At 44.2% G+C, this 21,959-nt stretch overlaps 2 protein-coding genes across 10 annotated transcripts in view; both read right to left on the bottom strand.

Moving 5' to 3' along the window:
• sema4gb (sema domain, immunoglobulin domain (Ig), transmembrane domain (TM) and short cytoplasmic domain, (semaphorin) 4Gb) overlaps positions 1-14,652 on the bottom strand; it is a 75,046-nt gene extending 60,394 nt beyond the window's left edge. For 2 of the 5 annotated variants that reach the window (XM_006630905.3, XM_015347840.2), the window contains exons 1-2: positions 13,808-13,976; positions 1,905-2,130 (exon numbers count right to left, since the gene is read on the bottom strand). In XM_006630905.3, the coding sequence (XP_006630968.2) occupies positions 1,905-2,016 (112 nt within the window). In that variant the 5' untranslated portion in view covers positions 2,017-2,130; positions 13,808-13,976. Of the gene's footprint in view, positions 1-1,904; positions 2,131-5,161; positions 5,548-10,596; positions 10,729-13,807; positions 13,977-14,509 lie in introns of those variants that run through there. The other 3 variants (XM_015347838.2, XM_015347841.2, XM_015347839.2) reach the window with 3 other exon arrangements.
• A 1,535-nt stretch (positions 14,653-16,187) lies between these two features.
• LOC107077411 (SMC5-SMC6 complex localization factor protein 2) overlaps positions 16,188-21,959 on the bottom strand; it is a 28,987-nt gene continuing 23,215 nt past the window's right edge. For all 5 annotated transcript variants that reach the window (XM_069189275.1, XM_069189271.1, XM_069189274.1 and 2 more), the window contains 4 exons: positions 21,430-21,507; positions 20,923-21,009; positions 20,644-20,712; positions 16,188-19,058 (listed from right to left, as the gene is read on the bottom strand). In XM_069189275.1, coding sequence (XP_069045376.1) covers positions 18,870-19,058; positions 20,644-20,712; positions 20,923-21,009; positions 21,430-21,507 — 423 coding nt within the window. In that variant the 3' untranslated portion in view covers positions 16,188-18,869. The remainder of the gene's footprint in view (positions 19,059-20,643; positions 20,713-20,922; positions 21,010-21,429; positions 21,508-21,959) is intronic.

Raw genomic sequence — 21,959 nt, 5'->3', positions numbered from 1 at the left:
ATTCTAGGTTTGTACCAGGTTGGAAGCAGCTGTTCCTGCTCTCAATTTATTCTCTGATGAAGCAGCTCTGGAATTACAGAATGTGTCTGGAGTGCAGACCCTCAGATCTTCATGTTCATGGGATCTCAGACATATTCCTCTTTCCACCAAGAGACGAAGGTGAAGGTAGGCAGGTTTAAAGACAGCTGCTACCTCATGTGAAGCAGTCTGGAAACTAGAAAAATTGGATTCCTAACCTTCAAGCACAGAGTAACAAACCGGCCTCTTCTTTCTTTCTGGGACGTTACACTTCACAGACCTCTATCTGCTTTGCTCTTTGACAGCACTGCTCCGGTGCTCCCAACAGAAAACTGCAATTTTTTTATTGTGAGTCTTATGAATATCACCCTGTGGCAAATGTATGACTAAATGTTTGCATAATATTTTGAGGCAAATGTGTTCTGCGTGTTTTTGTTAGATCACCATAAAAACAACTTTTGTTCAGTAAAACTGTAATGCCAGGTAGTGCTCACAAATCTTTCTATGTGGATCCTGCATATTCTCCAGGTTCCTCCTATCTTCCAAAGACAGGCTCAGGTAATAAGAGCCTCTACATGGTCCCTGTGTGTGTGTCCTGTGATGGACTTAGGAAGAAGTGACTCTAGACAATGGATATTATGGTGAATTTTACTTGGTTTGAAATAAGTTCAAAGGTCTGTGGCCTCAAGGGGCTACAAGCGAAAAATAAAATGTTGTCAGATGTTAAGGTGTTAAAGGGCAGCCAAAAGTCGTGCCAACCTTTGTCTAATCACCGTTTTCCTACAGCTCAGAGCTCTCTACCCCAGCGTTTACAGGCTTGTATCTCTAGATCAGCAGGGCCAGACAACAGCATGAAAATAACCCTCCTCTGATCTGAACAGCCCTGCTCTCTGCCGAGCCTGGAGAAGCATTCCTCCTCTCTGAGAGCGGCGCTGCAGCTCTGCGGAGAGATCGGACAGGGGGAGGCTGGTGGGTTTGAAATCCGAGTTGCTAGGTGAAACTCATAAAAAGTGCAGGTGCTGCTGCGCTCTTCAAAATGAGGTGTCTCTCACATTTGGCGCAGCACAGAATGATAAAGCAGTGCTAAAATAATGTGTGTGGGGGGGAGGCACTTGCAGTAAGTAAGTGTGAGCAGTACTTCTCTTTTTAACCACTGTTATCTCTTCTGAGAACTACAGCTAAACCTGAGCATGCCATTTCTATTCTCTCCCTGTTGAAGCCCTCAAGAGCCCTAATATAGAATGTGTCAGCCTCCGTCCCTGAGGCGACCTGAATGGGGATGATAGCAAAACTTATAAGAGATAACGCCTCGATTGCTTTCACACCAGCAACATGAGGTCTCAGAGATGTGCCAGATCCCAGATCACCCAGTATTCCCTGCTGCACGAAACCTCTCCCTTTACCCTAGCTGCCCCAGTGCTGCCCCAGGCTACCCAGGGGTAACACCTCACCACTGTGCCAGTGCAGAGAACCTAGCAGACCTGACCTGAAAGAAGGCGGTTCTGTTCATCTCCGCAGAAAAACAGCCCTTTCTTTAAACTCGCAATGACCCTATGCCCTGTGACTTTCCCCTCCAGCTCCCACAATCCTGTGCCCTTACACAGGATGTTCTACAAAAACACTTCATTTGAAGAAAAAAAGTTTAAAATGGGGAAAAAATTAATTGCTTTTATATTTGAAAATATAACAATTAGTATCTCCTACATGTTGATTATTGTCAGAATATATGGAGTACATTAGGCACCGTAGCCGGCAATTGTAAGTTCTTCACATATTTGGAAACCCCAAAAGAAAATGGCACTGGCTGTTTTCTCTGCAGTTGAGCTCCTGTTATCAGGTGAACAGCTGTCTCACACTGTACTCCGCGTAGGAGCAGCTGGTCTTACCGCTGTAGGGCACTGTGATGCGTGGGGTGACGTCCAGGTCCATGCTGGGTCTGAAAAGGTGCCCAGAAACACAGGAGCAGAGCAGCAGCAGGACGACAGCACGGCCGCGCATCTTCGCTGGACCAGCCGAACCAGAGGAGAACAGCGCCTCCTCTCTGCCGCAGCTGGGCTCTTCTCCGCTCGGGGCTCCGCCCACACTAACTCATCTCCTCACTGAGCGTCGGGTCTGCAGGCAGAGAAAGACACAGCACCCAGACTGTGAGCCCGATCCCTGCGTCACACCCTGATCTCCACAGGGTCTGCAGGCAGAGAAAGACACAGCACCCAGACCGCAAGCCCGATCCCTGGGTCACACTCTGATCTCTGCAGGGTCTGCAGGCAGAGAAAGACACAGCACCCAGATCGTGAACCCGATCCCTGGAGCAACATTAATGCCGGCTGATGTGCAGCAGTGAGAGAGTTTCGTCCATAAAGCCATCAAAATCAACCTTCATCCACCCGCTGTGCAACCAATTCTTCCAATTTGGGGTCACAGGGGACGTCTGTCCATTGCAGGGCAGACACAAACACACACACACACATTAGAGATGATTTTCTAGGAAGCCAATTAACAAACCAGCATGTTTTTGGATTGTGGGAGGAAACTGAAGCACATGGAGGAAACCCAAGGGAATACAGGAAGAACATACAAACTCCACACAGACAGCACCTCAAGTTCAGATCTGAACAGAGGACCCATTTTTGTGAGGCACCAATATTCACCACTGGGCCAACTTGCCCAGCAAAGTGTTAACCTGCAGGACGGATTTGTTTTGGTTTCCAGACATTATAAAACAAGAAAACGGATAATAAATCCTTGTATTTTTGGAGCTCCAAAGAGAAAAATGTAAAACAGGTCACGTATATAGACAGAGTCTGTTTCTGCTCGAAATGCCCCAGCCGGGAGCAAATCTTGTGACACAACTCCAATACAAGGAAAACACAAACATCAGGCAGACTCACGTACAGGAAGATAATGTTCATACTTTGTCCAGGATAAAGCAGGCAGCTCCAATCCCCTATTTCTGTCTTGCTAGTTTTAACATTTATCCATAAACTTATCTCTGCCTGTCTGCCTGCACTTTTATTGATCTCACATCTCTCCCGTCTGCTGTGTCTTCCAGCTGAGCTCTTGATCAGCCTCACCGATTTCAGGTTTCTGTTTGAGACATATTGGCAAATTTGCTTTGAGCTCTTAAAAGGTCAAATGGGATCTATGATGATTATCCACTTATTCACCCTGTATGAGTTTCGGAGTTTAAGACCTGCCTGGCCCCTCATTCAGTTGTGGTTCCTGAACTGTTACCACTCAGGCCTCTGCAGAAGGAAAGCTGCAAGGTCAGTGTGCTGGAAACCGTACCCTTGAATCTGGGGATTTCTGACACTCCGCACCCAGAGAAGAAACAAGTTCAGTAAAAGTTTTAACAAATGAGCAAATCACTGAAGTCATCAATCAGCACTGGAGACGCAGAGCTCATCTGCAGTGAAAACCAGCAGACTGTGCTCCTCCAGGACCAGGGCTTTATGTATCTACACTGGCAAACGAGATTCTTATAATGGTTAAATGGCCACCGGGGGGTAAGTCTGAAGCACACAGGGTCTTGAAGTGTTCCTTACCAATAATGAGAAGCCTGCCTGATTTATTTTCTGATAAATCCAGGTTTACGTCTTCATTCATTACAAATAGTCTGTGGTGCCCGCAGAACTGCCTGGTGTTCTTTACAAGCGGTATGGCATGATTTAGCCATTCGCAGTGTCCCTGCCAGCCATGCACCAGGGCACACAGCTCTGTCCAGTTTAGAGGGGTCTCTGCTTTGAGACAGACTATCTCACTGCTTTGTGATGCAGATCCGGTTGGACGGCCTGGCCGCTCTTGCAGAGTGAAAGGCCACTGTGCGACTCCTGCCCAAGGCAGACTGGACCCACGCTGTCAACAGGCTCTCAACAGGGAGAAGGCAATGATATCTGCATCAGTTGGCCTTTCCCTCTGAAACCCCGCGGAGATGGACTGGAGTTTCCGCTGGTGAGCATCTGGTGAAACTGGCCTCTGCAGTGGGAGATGGACCTCAAGCCTCCCATGTCCGCGAACGCTGGATATGGTCATTAATAAAACAGTGTCAATTCATTTACACTGAAATGCAGTCTGATACCACTGCAGCTTATGCAAGAAACACCAATCCGTCTGACCACAGATCAGAAAGCCACAGGGTCAAACCTGCGCCTATACCCGAAGCACAGGGGTCAAGGCAGGACGACACTCTGATGGGACACCAGCTCACTGCATGGAGCCCACACGGACTCCCTGGAACTGGATCTCCCAGAGAAAGCCCATGTTAAACTGGAGAAGACCGTGCGGACTCCACACAGAATGTGCCGCAGTCCTGAGTCATTCCCAGGAGGTCCCTAGACCTGTTAGGCAGCAGCACTAATTGCCCTACTAACATACCACCCAAGCAGTCCAAGTGTCTCAAGTGTCCCAGACCTGAATGAAAAATCACAGCCCAATTCCCAATCTGACCACTGCACGGGTCAGTGGAACAGGAAACCAATGACATCATGTTACACGGGTCACCCTGATTTCCTTAAAGGGAAACCACTGTGGGAGGGACAACTTACCACTGCACAGATACTGTAAATTAACAGTTAATTCAATAAGTACCACATTAAAATACATAAAACAAGAGTGGAGAACCAGGAACACCTACACAGAAGGTTTAGTAGCAGTTTGGACATTAATTGTATAGTATATTACTGTTAGTTATCAACCATTGTTAATGTATATTTAATATATCCATGTTAATATGTTAATAAAAACAATACATGCATGCTCTGAGGACGATCTGATTGAACATAAAAAATCATTTTGCTGTCTGATGGCAGTTCCATCTTGTCTCTGATTAAAATGGTTTTAAATTCATTTAACAGGATTCCCACTGAGCACTCTCATTTTGCTTTCCCGGAAGATAATTTATTTCTACAGGCTTTAAGTACATTCATAAAATTGCACAGGATGTCATTCATCTATCAATATGATTGCTTGTTGTTATATTTGTAATATAAATTGTAAAAGTGCTAACGGAGGTCAGACTTAAGAACAGCTTGAATTCTTTGGATATCTACCGACAGTCTTTATACAGTCTTAACTTGTACATCCAAGCAGTCTGTGAAGTTTTCTAGAAAGAATCAGAATAAAGAAGATCCGCAGCGCACAGACCTACCTCGGACAGTTTCGAGGTGCAGCTGAAATTGTCAGTCTATGTGACCTAAAGACCAGGTGTAAGAGCAAGCAGCTGCTCTGAATTGTTGTTCCATTCCATATGATTCCTGCTGTCCTAAGAAGCGAGTGAAAAGGTAGATCAGTCACTCATCAAGCGTGGAGCAGCTCTCTGTGCTCCAGCCATGTCACACTGAGGGTCCTCTAAAAGCACCTGGAGCCGTCAGCGTGTGTGTGCGGGAATCTGGCACAGCCCCAGAATCCTCCTGGCCTTGCCTGGACTGTGGACACACAGGCGCAGATCAGAGCGCCCGAGTCGAGCCCCGTCAGCCTGGCACTTCGGCACCAGCTGCTCCCCTCTGAGCGCCGCAACTCCACTATCAGTGCTCGTCTGGGAAATTCTGAACGAGCCGGAGCACTGGGGAACTGCGCTGCTCCACGCAGTTTTTTTTAAAGCTGTCGCCATAACAACAGCTTGGGCTTCGCAGCTGCGACGCTGAAGAGCCGCAGCGCACAGGAGCTGAGAAACCCTCACACACGCACCGCTTGGAGGCTGTGGGCCTGCTCCAATGCGCAGGCTGTCTGGACATTTCAAGACGCTTCACACTCGCGGCTGTCAAGACCACTCCGGTCACCGGACAGTCTCCGACGCTACTGAGCTCCAATCGGGAGAAAACTGAGGAGCGAGCTGCTCCAAGTTCGAGGGTGACACACGGGTCAGTCCATTTTTATTGCACACAATGGCCACTTGTGGGTTAGCATCACTACTCTCAACAGAGCCATGCTGTGGTATATACGTAGGTAGCCTTAAGAGACTATGGAGAAACTATAGCTAGAGGTTCGGAAAAACATGGCTACAAGAGCCCCCAGCACTCAGCACTCACACGGGGACAGTCATCTGCGGATCAGATCTGTTTATTCAAAGAAACCAGCGTACCAGCTTCGATAACATGACTTGATAGATTGTCCCATAGTCCCCCGATCATCTGTGTAAAGATGTGTCTCTTATCCTTAGATTTAAACGCACGTCCAAAGAGTTTCCACTTCTGTCTTCCAAGCTGTCACTTTCCACAAATTCACGTCAAACATCCAGCTTCTGTAGTCAGAGTGATTACAATCTCTTCACACACACCTCTCCTGACAGTGCCTACAGACATGCCAACCTAGATTCTAGACTTGTTTACATAATCACTTATTGCCTGGAAAACAGAAGGCGTGCTATGCGCCAGGCAAAGCTCACAAGACAAACTTGACTGGCAAGTGTTTTTTTTTTGCTATTCTGGTGCCGGCTGTTCAAGACACCTTTGGAATTTCACAAGGAAAGGGTATGAAAGCAGAGGAGCTGCTGGCAGAGACAGGCTTTTCGAAAATCGGTCAACATCAAGCTGGGAACAGAGTGCAGCAAAGGCCAGGGTTCTGGACCTGGAACAGGAGGGTTGTGGGTTCAAATCCCAGGTGTGACACTGCTGTTGACCTTCACAGCACTTCACCTGAATTGCTTCTTCCCCTGAAATCCATCCACCCTTTTTCTAACTGCTTCTTCCAATACAGGCTCACAGGGCAGCTGGAGCCTATGCCAGCAAGCAATGGGCACAGAACAGGGTACATCAGTGCACCAATCAATCACAAGGCACACACAGATACTCACACCAGGGCCAATTTTCCCAGACGAGAACTAATATAGTTTGTCTTTGGACTGAGGGAGAAAAACAGAGCACCATGAAGACACCCACACAAAGGCAGGAAGAGCATACAAACTCCACAGAGACAGCCCCCACGTCCAGAACTGAACCCAGGCAATGTTAACCAAGAGACCAGTGCGCCGCCCTCTTCTCCGAAAATATTCCAATAAAATACCCAGCTGACTAAATAAGTGCAAATCCTTGCAGATGCGATCCTTGATTCAATCGCCACACAGGCTGGATGGGTTGAATGTAACTGTTCTTAAACTTCAGTCCTTTTGGATAAAAGCAACAGATTGATACAAGAGCAATAATAAAGTGTTGAGAGTGAGAAAATGAGACGAGCTCTAAATCACCACTGCTGAAAAGATCTGTCAACCAAGAAAACGTCTGTAAATTAGGCTAGCATCCATTAATAGCCAGTGGCTGATTAAATAACACAGGGAACGAATTTTAAATGGGAACAACACCAAGCTTTCTTGAAACTGAAGATCTTATCTGTGAGAGAACTCTTGCGGAATTGCTGTCAGTTCCAACAGAGGAGACAAAAAATAATACCCAGAAATCCCCAGTGGCACTGGGATCAGGGTCATTGTCAGGCTCAGGATCAGGCTTCTGGAGGCCAAGCATTCTTGCCTTGGATTTGCCAGGAGTTCCCTTGCTTGAATTGGCCCAGTTGTTTGACTATAACTAAAACTCTTTTTAGTAACGAAAACCTTTTGTCCTAAAGATGCTCATCGGGGTCTTGGCTTTGGATTGATGGCACCTGTCCTGCTTTTTAAAAAGCCTGAACAAATGTGGTGTCTCGTTGATCAATAACTGCTGTACATCAACGAGCACACGTGCCGTTTGCTCAGGGGTCGGGATACGATCTGGTGATCTGCCAGGCATGTCCTTGAACCTGGAACTGCAAAATGATGTCCCACAAATACACTGCGGCTGGTCACGTGACCCAGTGCCTGGTCACGTGACCCAGAAGGTTTTAGGTTGACTGGGAGCTTCCAGAGCTGCGGCCGCTTGGCCTGCTAAACACCCTCTATAAAGAGAGCAAAAATCAAGCCCCCCGACACCCACCACCCACAAACACTGCGCTTTTCTGTTAGCTAGTAATTGACAAAACAGGGGGAGATATGGACAGCAGCAAGACACACCTGTCTTTAAAAATAAAGCATTGCAGTTCTGGCTGTAGGCTCTTCCGTGAAACGTGCTCAGAGTGGGCACATCAGCGAGCGACACGTGCCAGCGACGTCCTTCCCCACATATTCGACTCTCTCTGCTCCCTTAACGGGAGCTCCCCAAGGCTAGAAACAGGCCGGCCGTAGAGCTTTTGTGTACACGAGTCTCATTCACATCCAGCATCCAGCTTTTATATCCCCACCCACAGTGGCACACAAAGCAGTGGCAGAGCTGGGACTTGAACAGGAAACCTCTTACTAACAACTAACAAAATTGCACATTTTTAATATGAAACATCAGCTCCTGAAGGATTCAACGGATGTCTAAACAGAGAAACGTTTTGCTTCAGGTCCTGTAGAGACCTATAGACCAATATTGATGGTTTGTTGCCGGAAATATACTAGAATGGATCTAGCAATACCAGAATCACAAATCCTCAGCAAGCATAAACAGATCAATACTAGTGACTGGATCAGCTTTAAGGTTCTGGATGGAGCCAATTTTAAGGAGCAAGTTGGCTTATTCATCTGCCTACCATCACATTAACAGACTAGCGGATGAAGGAAATGTACATGAATTCCCAAAGTTAGGGATTTTGGGGTCCAGTGGTGCTGTTTCAATATAAGACCCCAGGCAAACACTGGGGTTGAAAAGGAAAAACCAAAAGAACTTTCATTACTTCAGCGTGCTTTTGTTTTCACTTGTTTAGACGGCTATCTTTCAGCTGGAGCGGAGAGGTGAGGGTGTTTCGCCACACTGGCGCGTTCTCTCCTCTCTTTCGGGGGAGTCCTGGTGAAGGGGGCGGACGACCACAGGCCTGCTGCACAGAGTGACACCCGAGCAGCTCGTCCAGGGGCCGGGATTCGACCTGCTGTCTCTCAGGCCTCCTCCTCTGCCGAGCGCACGCTCATGTGACCCAGGGGGGTTCACACATCAGTCAGGCGCCAGGGGGTCACATCGTCCTAACAGGCTCATCCCGAAAAAGCCGAAACCCAACCCCCGCCCCCCCCCCCCAGCTTCGAGGCACAGTGTCGTACCACCTGTGGCCACGTGCTGCTTTCACAACCTGACAGACAGCGAAGTGTGTGAAGGCAGGAGAGCTGAGGAAGTGGATCTCCCCGATAACAGCCACTTCTCTGAGCAGCGCAGCCTTATGTAATGCAGAGCAGTAGAACAGCAGAACAAAAGCTCTGTTCAATGAGGTGGCACTGTAGACTTACATAACAGACTGAGCTGCAAATCAGGATATTCATAACCAGACTGAAGTGTGTAACAGCGCTGTATCATCTGGGTGCTTGAATAAAGCAAAGGGTCACGCACTGTCACCAGGGTCTGCAGCATTCTTTTATAAGACCTCCAGGCACAGAGGTGATTATCTGGAGTTTATTTGACTCTTCAAGAGAAACGATCCTAAACTGCAAATATAATTTGCACACAAAGGCCAGATGGGCATCAAAGAATGATCAACTGCATTTTCTTTTCCATATAATCCGCAGGCTTTTAAAAGCTGAAAGGCCAAAGCTTATGTTTGAGGTTCTCTGGGAGATAAATTGCTTTACTGATCAATCGATAGCAGCACAAAGGGTCCAGCTGAAAGAAATGATGCAACAAAGGAGGAGATTCAGCAGTGATCTTCTCAGCTTTGGGGAACTGACCAGAACATTAGGAATACAGAGGCAGCAAGGGTGGAGGTTAGCGCTGCTGCGGTGCTGGGGTGCTGTCTGCGTGGAGTTTGTACGTTCTGCTTGTGTTCACCTGCAGTTTCCTCCCACAGTCCAAAGACATGTGAAAGTTAACTGGCTTCTGGGAAAACTGGCCCTGGTGCGAGTGTGTGTGAGTGTCTGTGTGTCTGCCTTGCGCTGGACTGGCGTCTCATCTAGCGTGTATCCTGCCTTGTTCCCATTTCTTGACAAAATACGCTCTTGCTCCCTGAGCTGGAAGTGATTAGAAAATGAATACTTTAAGGAAGAAATCGCCATTGTGTCTGTGTGTTTTCATTCCAAGGCATGATAATACACAGGTATTTAAAAGTCAACTTCCCTCTTCTTCACTCCCAGATATTGTTCACAAGTGATATCTTTTGTTTTTGTTTTTGGAGTTCACAAGTAGTCCTTTTAAAGTAGATCTCCAGAATCACAGAGCAATGAGCCCCCCCGTGCCAGCTGGTCAGGATCATTGCAGTGCAATGCGGAGTCAACTACAATCCGCTGCACCTCGACGGGCACTGATACGTGCTTCTAACCTGATGGCACGGCACCTGAACCTGGGCATCCATCCTGGGAGGTTCCAGTGTCAGGGCAGTCGCACTTTGACAAAGAGTCCTCAACCAAAGGACGTCTCTGATCTAACAGAGTGCAGGCCTACAACTCCAGGTTCACATTCAATCACTTCTATTGAATCAGTAAGCGTCTGATCAAGCAGTCTTTTTCCACTGGAGTGGACTGTAGCTGATGCGTATTGACACACTGCTATCAAACAGCACACAGGAGCTGCAGTCCTCAGCCAGACAGACTCACACAGTAGCACCCAAAGGCAGGACACTGGTCCAGTCCCCTGTGCTATCACTGTCACCTGAACTCACCAGAACGGAATCACTGACATGCATTCCAATTAGCTTCAGTTTGCTGCTTTTTCTCTGGTTCCTTCTGAGGGAATCCGGGCCTGGGTTGGGGTCAATTCCCAGAGGTTTTCCATTTCAATTCCCCCTTTTCCAAACCCGTTCCCAAAATTCCACTCCCTTTTTTACAGTCAATTGGAATTGGCACTGGGAATGGGTCTGAAAAGAGAGAACGGGAACCCCAAAAATTAGAACTGATCCAAACCCTGAATCCAGCCCAGGTTATTGCTGCTTTGCAACATAGGTCTATAAAAATATTAACAAAATGATTCTATATGCGATATATTTTTCTTGTGGGTCTGAAAAACAAAATTCTCTCTTAACATTTCTTCCCTCTGGCTGTCTGGCTTTTCCACTACAGTGTAGAGGGAGAATTAGGGGTCTTTAAGAATGTGGGTGCAGCTTCAGACACACAAAACAGGCACAGGTACTGAAATAACATCCAGCCTCTCAGCCACAGTCCTCACTGTGACTTTAAGCAGAAATTCTAACTATTCCCTGAGTTTCCAAATGACAGATCCCACACTGTCTCCTGAGGTATTGTATTACACTGAACCTCCAGGGGTGGGAACCCAGGGTTAATATCTCACTAAAGCGAAGCTTTGAGAATAAGATGCCATTCATTGAGAGTCACAGATAAGACTCCAGCTGCACAGTAACCTGATCCATTTCAGGTTTTTCTAGCTGCTACTGCTGCTCTTGCGCAAGTTACCCTGATAAAGCAGAAAAACAATCAGGCAAAATATCACCAACCTGTTTATGCAAATTGAATCCAAAAAGGGAGCAAAGTCAAAATATCCCAGAAAAAATACAGTAGGTTTTGGATTCAATACAATGAGCTGTAAACTGCAAAGTCTAAACTGGTTCGAACAGTCCTGCAATGCACGGCTTATCTGTTTGCCTACTTTTACATCACAATACCCCAAAGCTGCAATCATTTCCCGCACCTGATCACACACAGTAAGTTATAAGGCAAAGATGAGGATCCAAACCCCACTGATCTGAACAAGCCCCACTCTAGTGTTTCCAGGAAGGACCTCACTCTACAAGCATTGCAAAAAGCACATTCATCTCCTTTCACTGGGAGAAAATGCAGCATGAGAAAGCCTTGTCGTTGTAATGAGGTCACTTGTAGAAACCGTTCAAGGTGGAAACCATGGTGCACTGCAGAAACGAAGCCTCTCTCTCACAATGCTAATTATCATAGTTCATTTTCACCGTGAGCACTAGCACAGCATTTACCAGGACAAAGTGTGGCACTGAAGTTAGCTGCCAGTACATATGCTTTGGTTTATTCCAAACTAGGATATTTTGACCCCAAATGTTACTCCTCCCCATCCATTTTCTAACAGCTTCTTCCAATACAAGGTGCTGGGGGAGCTGCAGCGTATCCCAGCAAGCAATGGGTGAAAGGCAAGGTACGCCCTGGATGGGACACCAGTCCATCGCAGGGCAGGCAGACACAAACACACACCCACACTCAGGCACACATGGAGCACCTGGAGGAAACCCCACAAGTAAGGAGAGAACATGCAAACACCACGCAGACAGCACCCCAGAAATTGAACCCAGGGCCCTAGCACTGCAATGCAGCAATGCTGACCACTGCTCCAGAGTGCCACTCTAGTTCTACCAGTTCTGGCTGAAGCACCTTTCTTGCAAATCCACCTTAATTCTTCCTTCAGGTCAATCTGATGCGATACATTTGATAATTGCTAGAATGCTACAAATTAACAGGTTGAACTCTGGAGCCACTACACAATTAACTTAAAGAGCTTGTGCTCAAATGGAAAAATTATCATTTGGCTATGAAAGGTCTTTTTCTCCATTCAAAAAACGATTAAATCGGCTTTTCAGTGAAGAGAAAACTAACGTTTCACATTGCTTCATGTGAAAAAAGGTGGGAGCATCAAAGTTCGGTTGCCAAACAAAAAAACTGAACTGAACTGGTAAGAGTCTCAGCTCAATCCATTCGGAAAACAGAGTACAGTTCGCTTCAGAAACGTGAACGCAAACCAAAACACAAATGTGTTATATACTAACAGCTACAGAAAAGGACGCTCCTGGATATTTCTGCACAAACAAGTTAGGCAACACTGTAACAAAACAGACAGAAAAGGACAATGGATTCAGCAAAAGCTAGACTGATCCCCGATAGAACACTGAAATGTCTCCAATTTTTTTTTACAGAGGCTGAGAGAGAAAAAGCTTACAAGCAGCAGTGCCGACATAAAAAACGGTGCATCTCATTTATTTAAAAAAAAGCACACAAAGGATAACTAACTTTATGTATCTAATCTACCCTGCAATGAACAGATCTACTCTAAAATCCAGATTCACGTGGTGATTGAAGTGTGGATACAAGTGGTCTGAGTCTCCCGAAATCAAAGGAAGTAAAGCAAGAAAAACTCAGCTGAGTAAGCAGTCATTGTTTCAATTCAAGCCATCCCGTCCAACACCCCGAGTTAGGAGGAGTGACTAGGGGCCCCGGGGCTCTTGACCAGAGGGAAGTGGGTTTAAATCTCTGGTGAGGCACAGCTGTACCCTTAAGCCGAGTACAGTACTTTAATTACATCGCTTCATGAAAATATACCTATTGTATCAACGGGTGCGGATGTAAGTGACTGAATACTGCACTAGGCGCCCGTCACTGGGATCACTTCCTTAACCTGGGCTGCGGGACACGGGCACATTGAGCACAGCCTGGGAGCACAATTAATACGGGCACGTGCACGCGATGCTCCAGTCCCACCGCACTCGCGCAGCTCCGGTATCGCAAGCAAGTTTCGTATATGAAGCATTTCGTGATTTTTATCTATGGCAAATCGACGTGTTTGCATGATTTTTCTAACAGGACTCCACGCTTCAACTCTGCATTGAAAAGACGCTACACAAAATACATACTGACGATAAATGCACTCGATGTCCAAGTTAAAATCTGTGTATCAAAAATATGATGGATTTTTATAGGTATTCCATATATAAAATAAACATATACATTGACCTTCAAATGCAGATAGAATAAACGGCTTGTTTTGTTCTGTAATCGGCGGAGTAGCTATTCCCCATATGGTTGCTATAGCAAGCTTTTCGCTACGCGGCACACCGCAGGTTTAATTAAAACGAATTGTACAAGGATTTAAAAATTAAAGACGTCGTAAACTTGGGGGCTTACCTGTTTATTATTGGCGCAGAGCGAAAAGTGTCACTGGACGAAACCAGAGACGGGTTTTCTTGCTCCTTCGGTTCCTGTGTGACGCTTCTTTCAAAACCCCGGTGTAGCACAACAGCGGAGCACTGGACCTGCAAGCGAGCGAGACTCGCTTCAGCTCAGCAGTCCAGGACCGGCGCCCCCAGGTGTCTGAAGACACGCCTCTGCTCGTTAATATTTATTCCTGTCGCTGGGGCACAACAAGGCTAGTTTTGACCCCTGTCCTCTCCAGCACGACGGTGCGCAAAGAGAAGTCTCTTGACGCAATATGGTCAGTTCTGCTGTGTTATATGCAGTTTATCTGTTATTTTCCACACTTGAGGAAGACATCGATTAAAGACAGAAAAGTGAAAACCTGAGTATAATATCGGTCAAGGTGATAAAAAAATTGATAGCCCTCACTACCTCACCTGTTACATATAATGAAGATCTTTAGCGCGTGTAATCACCGCTTAACCTTTAAAAAACAAAAATAAAAAGTGTGCTGTTAAGCCAGTGTGAACTGTGAACGGTGTTTAGAAAAATAAAGCTGATCTCGCAAGTAAACGCAAAATGCGACAGGGAATCGACATTACTACTATAGGTAAAAATGGTAACAGATTTCTGATACGGTTTGATACCACTGTCCAAAATAAAACCCGGGCAAATTAATATTGCTGTACTTACATGAAGAAGGCGACTCGTTTGTGAAGAATGTCTTGAGGCCAAACAGAAAAACAAAACGACTTAAAGAGCATGGTAGTGAGCTGGCACGTTGTCGCAATGCCCAAATAGCTCGCGACCTACCAAGGTGCGGGGTAAAGTCCTGGCAGAGGAAACCTGCCCAGTTCGACTCCATAGCGTTGCCTCATCTTATCAGCAGACTGCTGAAGGCTAGAGATTGACCAGAAATCAATCTTACAGCAAATAACACTACTCCTTCTAATGTCAAAAGCTAAGTTTTAAGATTAAGATTTTGACCTGCTAAGATTGTAGGTAGGTCACACAAAAAGTTCTTGCCGCTGTACAAAACACCCCGACAACAGCCATCATGCCTGAAGCAGGAATAGAGGAGAAGACAGCAGAGGACCTGAAGCAGGAATAGAGGAGAGGACAGCAGAGGACCTGAAGCAGGAATAGAGGAGAGGACAGCAGAGGACCTGAAGCAGGAATAGAGGAGAGGACAGCAGAGGACCTGAAGCAGGAATAGAGGAGAAGACAGGAGGAGTCCTGAAGTATGAATACAGGAGACGATAGCAGGAGTCCTGAAGCAGGCTTGGCCAGTGTTGGTCCCACAGAATCACAATCTAGGTTTTATAGGTCACCTTAGACATTAGTTTCAATTGCCTCATAACTAGTGCACATTTTGGGATCAATTAAGCAATTTAACCAATGAGATAAGGAATGGGCAGCCCTGATCCAGCAGTAAGTATGTATTCTTTCTGAATTACCTCTAAATTACAGTAATTAAATTGACATTGAACATGCTTATACAGTAAATTGTTTCCAAAAACTACTAACAATATAGTTAGGGCATTCAAGGACCAGACCTAGCCACCTGTAGTGCAATATTTGTCAACTGCAGTTCTTGGCTGTCGTGGTGTACCCTGTTGCTTGCCAGGATAGGCTCCAGCTGCCCCAAGACCCTGAATTAGAGAAAGCAGTTCAATGATGGGTGAATGGGATTCCAGCTCCCATGTGTTTCACATACAGCAGGGTCAGTGAATAAGACCAGACCTACTAAAACAGCAGCAGAAAGCCCATCTTCAGCTGTGACTCCAGACTGTATTTGACCTATAAAGGTCAGGGATCAGTCAAGGGGGCACATCACACTCAAATTCACTCTTTCTGAAGAACCATCTCAACACACTGTACAAATTAACAATGAAATAACATTGGAAACCTGAACTCCTTTGAAAGAATACTGAAATACTAATAAAACAGAATTAAAATCTTGTCAAAAGGATTAGTATTCATTCGTGATTTAAAAGTGCTGCCTTGCAAGATTGAATAGAGGCCAGTTGATCATCCACAACCTTGAAGCAACTTTAAACTTTTTAAAATGTCTTAGATTATACTCATACCCATTTCTGATCTCATAAAGCATTTTAAGAAACAGAGATGGTATTTTGTTATATAAATAAATGAATGTTATATGAATGGATCCGTTGAATGTTAAGAGCCATGTGGCAAGGACTTCAAACTTTGAACTGGTATTTTACTGCCACCTGCTGGCTAACAGAGCAACTGAGTTTGAACAGCGATTGCTTTGGGGCTCCTTGCAGACAACCTTCTTGGTCTTTTTTCAAACCCCTTAATAAGGAATTTGCTGACAATGCATCACTGATTAGAAATAAGCAGAACAGACATTGTGAAACTTTTAATTCCATACCTTGTAAAAAAAACAAACCCAAAAGGCTGCATAAATATAGGGAAATCCAAAAACTTTTCCATTTAAAGACATTATACATTATAGGAACTATTGTCCTGACAAAAGTAGAATCTTGCTTAACTTAACAATTCAAACATAGGCCCCATTTCCACATACAACAATGACAATGCAGGTGCTACTACATGAGGACACAAGGCTGATGAGATATTGCCAGTGATGCTCTGTCAAATAAATATGTTTAACAATTCAGTTTACATTCAGTTTGCATTGAGGCGTAGTGCATTGCTATTGTCTTTGCTTGAAAACTAGGCAGGAAAAAAGCTCTGAAAGGACAAGACTCTTGCAGTGGAAGTCAGGTGTTTACTTACATCTATGCAGTTCAGAGACAGATATTGAAGGTATTAGTGGGGTCAAAAAAGGCAGATGACCATTGTGTGCTTAACAAAAAAAAGTCAAACATTGCAGTGAATACATTCAAAAAACGAAGTCAATATACTTCCCTCAACAGGGGCTGTGTTTGAGTTCTCTTTAGGAAAATAACCTTCGTTCCTGATGTGGGGGAATGAATGCCACCCTCCCCCCACCTCTTTGCAGATTCCAAGAATTTGAGACACATAGGATGTAACTATTACAGAACATAAAAATAAGTACTAACTCTCATTTATCAAAAGTATTATCTAGATAGAACCTCTCCATCCACTACTTAGGACACACCAAAACATTTAGAAAAACTTTAAAAAACATTTCTAACTTTTCAAGGTAGAAGAGTTTAAAGATTTCTGGTATAGCCAAATATACACACATAAATAAAAAATATGCAGTAAATAACAGCAGCATGGCTTAAAGTGTGCTACAACTCTCGTCACACTTTGGGGCTAAAATAAAGCTTTTTTTTTAAAAAATGGAACAATTTAAAGATTCAAAGTGCAGTGGTTCAAAATGTACACAAAAGCAGCCCATAGTCCTTGTACCAACTGGGACTCATTCTAAAAAAAGGGACATAAAACAGAAGAGGCGCTCAAACAGATCTGTGCTGCACGGAGAGAAAACAAGACTTTGTCCGATACCCCTGCAGTGAGGAAGCTATCCTGCACCCTGCCAGCTTGGCATTCATACTATTGATATAGGAATGCAATGTCAGTGTAATATAATGTCAATTTAGCGACCTTTGATGTGTTAAATTTCCTCAATCCTATTATTTGATCATAATATTAAGGCTTTGAAACTCTTTCCAATGTATTTCATAGGACTGTTATCCTTTAAATTAATATTATGCCCACACTATAAAAGATTCACAGCTTATTGGAAAATACAGACTAGTTTTCTGCTCTAGACAAAAAGTAAAAACCTTAATCGATGTACTTGTTAGGAATCTGACGTTGTGTGTTCCTCCCATCAGGGAGCTTTCCTGGTACCTCTGTTGAGAACAACACAGACCAGGTGCTTCTCACGCACACTACAAACACCTAAAGGCTAGTTACACATCTTGATTTTCTCACCAGGCCTCTAAAGCATCAATTCAGCTTTCAGGAAACAGCGTTCAGAGAGAACTCCAACATCCTGAAAGTAACAGTTCAGTGCTCTAAGACACATTTATATCCATGGATATTCACAATCTCAAAGACTACAATGTTGGTTGCATTTAGCATAGACTATAAGACAAAAATAAATGAAAATATATAAAAAACAGAAAGAGTCAACTATAAAGAGTTCAATATTTTCGGCTTACAAAATAAATGCTTATGATAACTGAATGCTAGTTTAACTAGTATTAGCTCTAGATATTGCCTAGTCTTGTTAACTCTTGAACGTGTCTGGTGGGTCTTGAATAATTACTATCTACACTATGTTGGCATCACTACACTGCAGGGGAGGCCAGCAAAGTGAAATAAATCAACACAAATTAAGTTAAACTAAAAGCTTACAAAAATAAGTGGCTGTGACACTTAGAAGATCAGAGAGGCAGGAGAGCAGTCCTGACTATTCATTGTTAATTTATAAATCTATTGCATTGGTCCATAATATGGGAAAGATAAATGTGCAATTTTCCCTGTTTTACATATACAATATATTATGATGAAAGTTCATGACAGCATAAAAAAGTAAATGTGCATGTTTCTCAGTAGCTATCCAGCTGGCAATCAGATGGGACTGAACAAGCAGATTTTCAGGAATGAGGCAAGCACCTGGTTCACCAAAAAGTAGAACCAAATACATCCCTGGCTATAAGTTAAAATTTTGAATATTGTCATAGCTCTGTATAGTGCTGTATATGTATAGGCTTTAGTTTTGACAATACATGTTCTAAAATTTGAGAGTAGAAAAAAACAATAGCTATTGAGCACTGCCGGATTTGGATTCTAATTTGAGTGATGTGTGGGACCTGTCCCAAGCAAACACCCAACTCGACACTGAGGCTGCTGGCACCACACAGATGCCTGAAGCCATGCAGTGCCTGTGCAGGACATTATGCCCTCAACACCTGAAAGTGAAGAGTAAATGAAGTTTACATGACAAAGGGTACAAAACACAGAGCTGCTAAGAAGACGGAATGGTGGTGAGAGTCCAACATGTGTTAAGGCACCAGTCTGTCAGAGCCCTTAAGATTTTAAAACAAGTGTTCAACTGTGTCGCCCCTGTTCAGAAGGTAATTACTTAGAAGAAATGATCAAGTCCGCATGAGGGAAGAGACCTCTCGACCTCCACAGGGCTTGCACCAGCTTCCTCCAGTCCCATCTGCGGTGAGTCTTTTGTGGTGAGCAGCTCTTTCTGCTCTTCCTCTTCCTCGATACTGTGTGGCACGGCATCCTCTGGTGGAGGCTCCCAGTAGTCATACAGCTTGCCCTAGAGCAGGCACAGGAACTGAGTGACAGCAGCAAGACACATCCTTTTCTTTCCCATACGTTTTCAACCCCCCCTCATTTCATAAAAAAATATCTTCCGCAGGTGTCAGTTGCTCGAGGTTTTATATTTTTGCCCAAGGAGCAATACTATCACCATATATTGACTGTAGTTGGCTCTCGCCTCCTGTTTCACAGTGACCTTTTTTACACACTTAACACTGAAAATTCAGATGCATTTCCATCGCAGAAGTGCCAACTCAAAATTGACTGTGTGCGGAGCTACAGTAACAGCGCATCCTATTTCTCTTTGTGAGTCTCCTCTCAGCAGATTGTTGTATTACTAAAGAGAAAGATTCGACTCCTACATGGAGAACTAGATCTGAGGATGGACCTATTGTCAGCAGTAAAACAACAGGTGAAATTAAGAACCAAGTCAGGGAGTTTCTACAGCACCAAAGAGTGACAATGTCAACCAATTCCTGGAAGATCACAGGATCGCCTTGCATTCTCTCCATCCAGCCACTACTTTAGCTGGTTTAATTATAGGGCTCTGTATAACATCTGTACTTTGAGTTAAATAACACTCTGAAAATCAGCTTTTAAAAACCCTGAATATACAATGACTTTGTCATGTACAAAAACAATGTCAGTTAAGATGTCCAAGGATGAGCATCAGAAGAGCCTGTGTTCAGGACCTGAGCACAACACCTAGAAGAACAGTTTAACTCAGTTCCTATAGTGGCAGGATTCCTGTTGTCCAGTCGGAGGATGATCTAGAGAGCCCTGCTACACAGAATGAGAGCTCCCTCCAGTTATACACAGCGCAAACATCCACATCACTCTCAACACTTCATAGTCTGTGGTATAAAAGGTCAGGCTTGTGCATGAGCATCCATGGTCCAAGTCCAAGTCCACGCTTTAACTGTGTCTGTTTAATTGTCTCCTTGGTATTTATCACATATATATGAGGTCTTCAGGAAAAGACAGACCATTTTATCAGGCTCACACAGCAGTTCTGACAAGTGTGGAGTGGGTGCTGTTGGAACAGCAAATGCCAAGAGATTTTATAAACAACCTAGGCAAACCAGTCATGTGGTTAGTCACGGTCTCTATATTCTATACTCTTTTTCTTTTGGGGAATCTTAAACAGCGAGTGCCCAGAACAGCCCAAGGACAACTGAAGACTGGAATAGTCACAAGGGGCACTGTACAACAGCCTTCAGCTGCAGCAACTTCAAAACAAGGACTGGCATATTGTCCCCAACCTCTCAGAGTGGGTGGTGCACATTGAAAAATATTAATATGGAAAAAAAAATCCCAAAAATGTTTCCCAGTCTTCTACACATTAAAACTTAAAGAAAAATGCGAGATATTGCTAACAAGTTGTATGAGCAAAAGAAAACACATGGTCCTTTCCTGAAGAACCGAATGCCCTGTATTATATGTGAGCTGATTTTAATATGGCAGTATGCTGGAAGCTCTCTACCACAACACTTTTCAGAGCACAAAATGTATGTAGAAACCAGGCATTTGAGCAACTGCACTGAACATTGAAATCCCAATATGGAGTAGTCAGAAGTCAATACCTGCTGAGGTCTGGATTTCTGAAGGAGAACTTGCCACCTTGTGTAGATCCGAGCAACAAAGTCCTTTACCTGCAAGAGAAGACATTTCCGACATGAACATTACTACCTTACGTGACCTTACCGCTGCTCAACCTGCAACAAGAAGGGCAGCACTCCCATCCACACCTGTCCACAGACCCTCCAGGACAACACATGGCACAGCTTTGATATCCCCAAAGACAGCGACCTTAACACACTAAACACACTTCAAAGCTAAAAAATCACAGACATTGTACCAACCTTGCTCCTGTACAGGAGCTTATCACTCTCCCTGATATCACACTTGATGTGTTTGTCCAGTTCAGCGGACAGGATCCGCAGCTGATCCTGAAAGGCAAGAATTGAAATATTATTATACCTTAAACCAATTTGTGTTGACAGAAATTGTCTTACCATTCCAGTCATTACGAGAGGATGAGCCAGTTAAAATAATGTGTTGAAAAATCACTCTTTCAACATTTGACAAAATCTGGATTAAATTAATAAACGGTACATAAAAAAAGATTATATTTTAAAGGACCCTCTCTGTCAGGTGCACTTACTTTTTTCAAGTCCTCCCCTGCAGAAACTTTCCTTCAGTGCTCAATTTCACTAAAATTACTTAAATCTACCAAATGGAAACAGTTGATGGAGGATTACATTAAAATGTGAATGATTCTAAAACTGGTTGACTTTTATTAGGAAAATAAATTTCTTAGTAGACTACAGATCAAAGTAAATCAAACCTTCAACCACCAAGACACTCACCCTCTGTTCAGGAGGAATGGAATCATAATTAGACACTTCATTTGTTAAGGCCAGCAGGCTGCTGCAGAGGTAATAGGCCTAGAAGCAGCAAACACAAAGTTAGCACTTGGCAGTACACTCTTTAGCTACTGATATAAGCAATCCAGAAAGAATTAAAAACCTGTCACTAGAAAATTAGAACTCTACAACGTAACGTTTGTTTTTTTCCACAAAACACTGCCATGTAAACGGATTCTTATGTGTCATCAAAACAAAACTGTGCATACTTTCCACTTCTTGAAGACTATAGTCTACTGTATACTGCACTCAAAAGGATACTAAGAGGCTGATAATTTTTGTACCCTTTTCCAGATCTATGCTTTACAATCACAACTTACTTTGAAACCTCTTTACTATTTATGATTCAGTCGTTATTGAAATTCACTGACCACGAAACTTCACAGACACCTTCAAATGTATTTATTCTGAAACCATGTAAACCTCTATTATTGCACGCAGAAGCCACTTAACCGTGTGGCCAGTTTAGGTAA

Source organism: Lepisosteus oculatus, chromosome 4 (assembly GCF_040954835.1).
Source record: "Lepisosteus oculatus isolate fLepOcu1 chromosome 4, fLepOcu1.hap2, whole genome shotgun sequence".
Lineage (NCBI taxonomy): Eukaryota > Metazoa > Chordata > Actinopteri > Semionotiformes > Lepisosteidae > Lepisosteus > Lepisosteus oculatus.
This window is presented reverse-complemented; position numbering and strand designations above follow the sequence as displayed.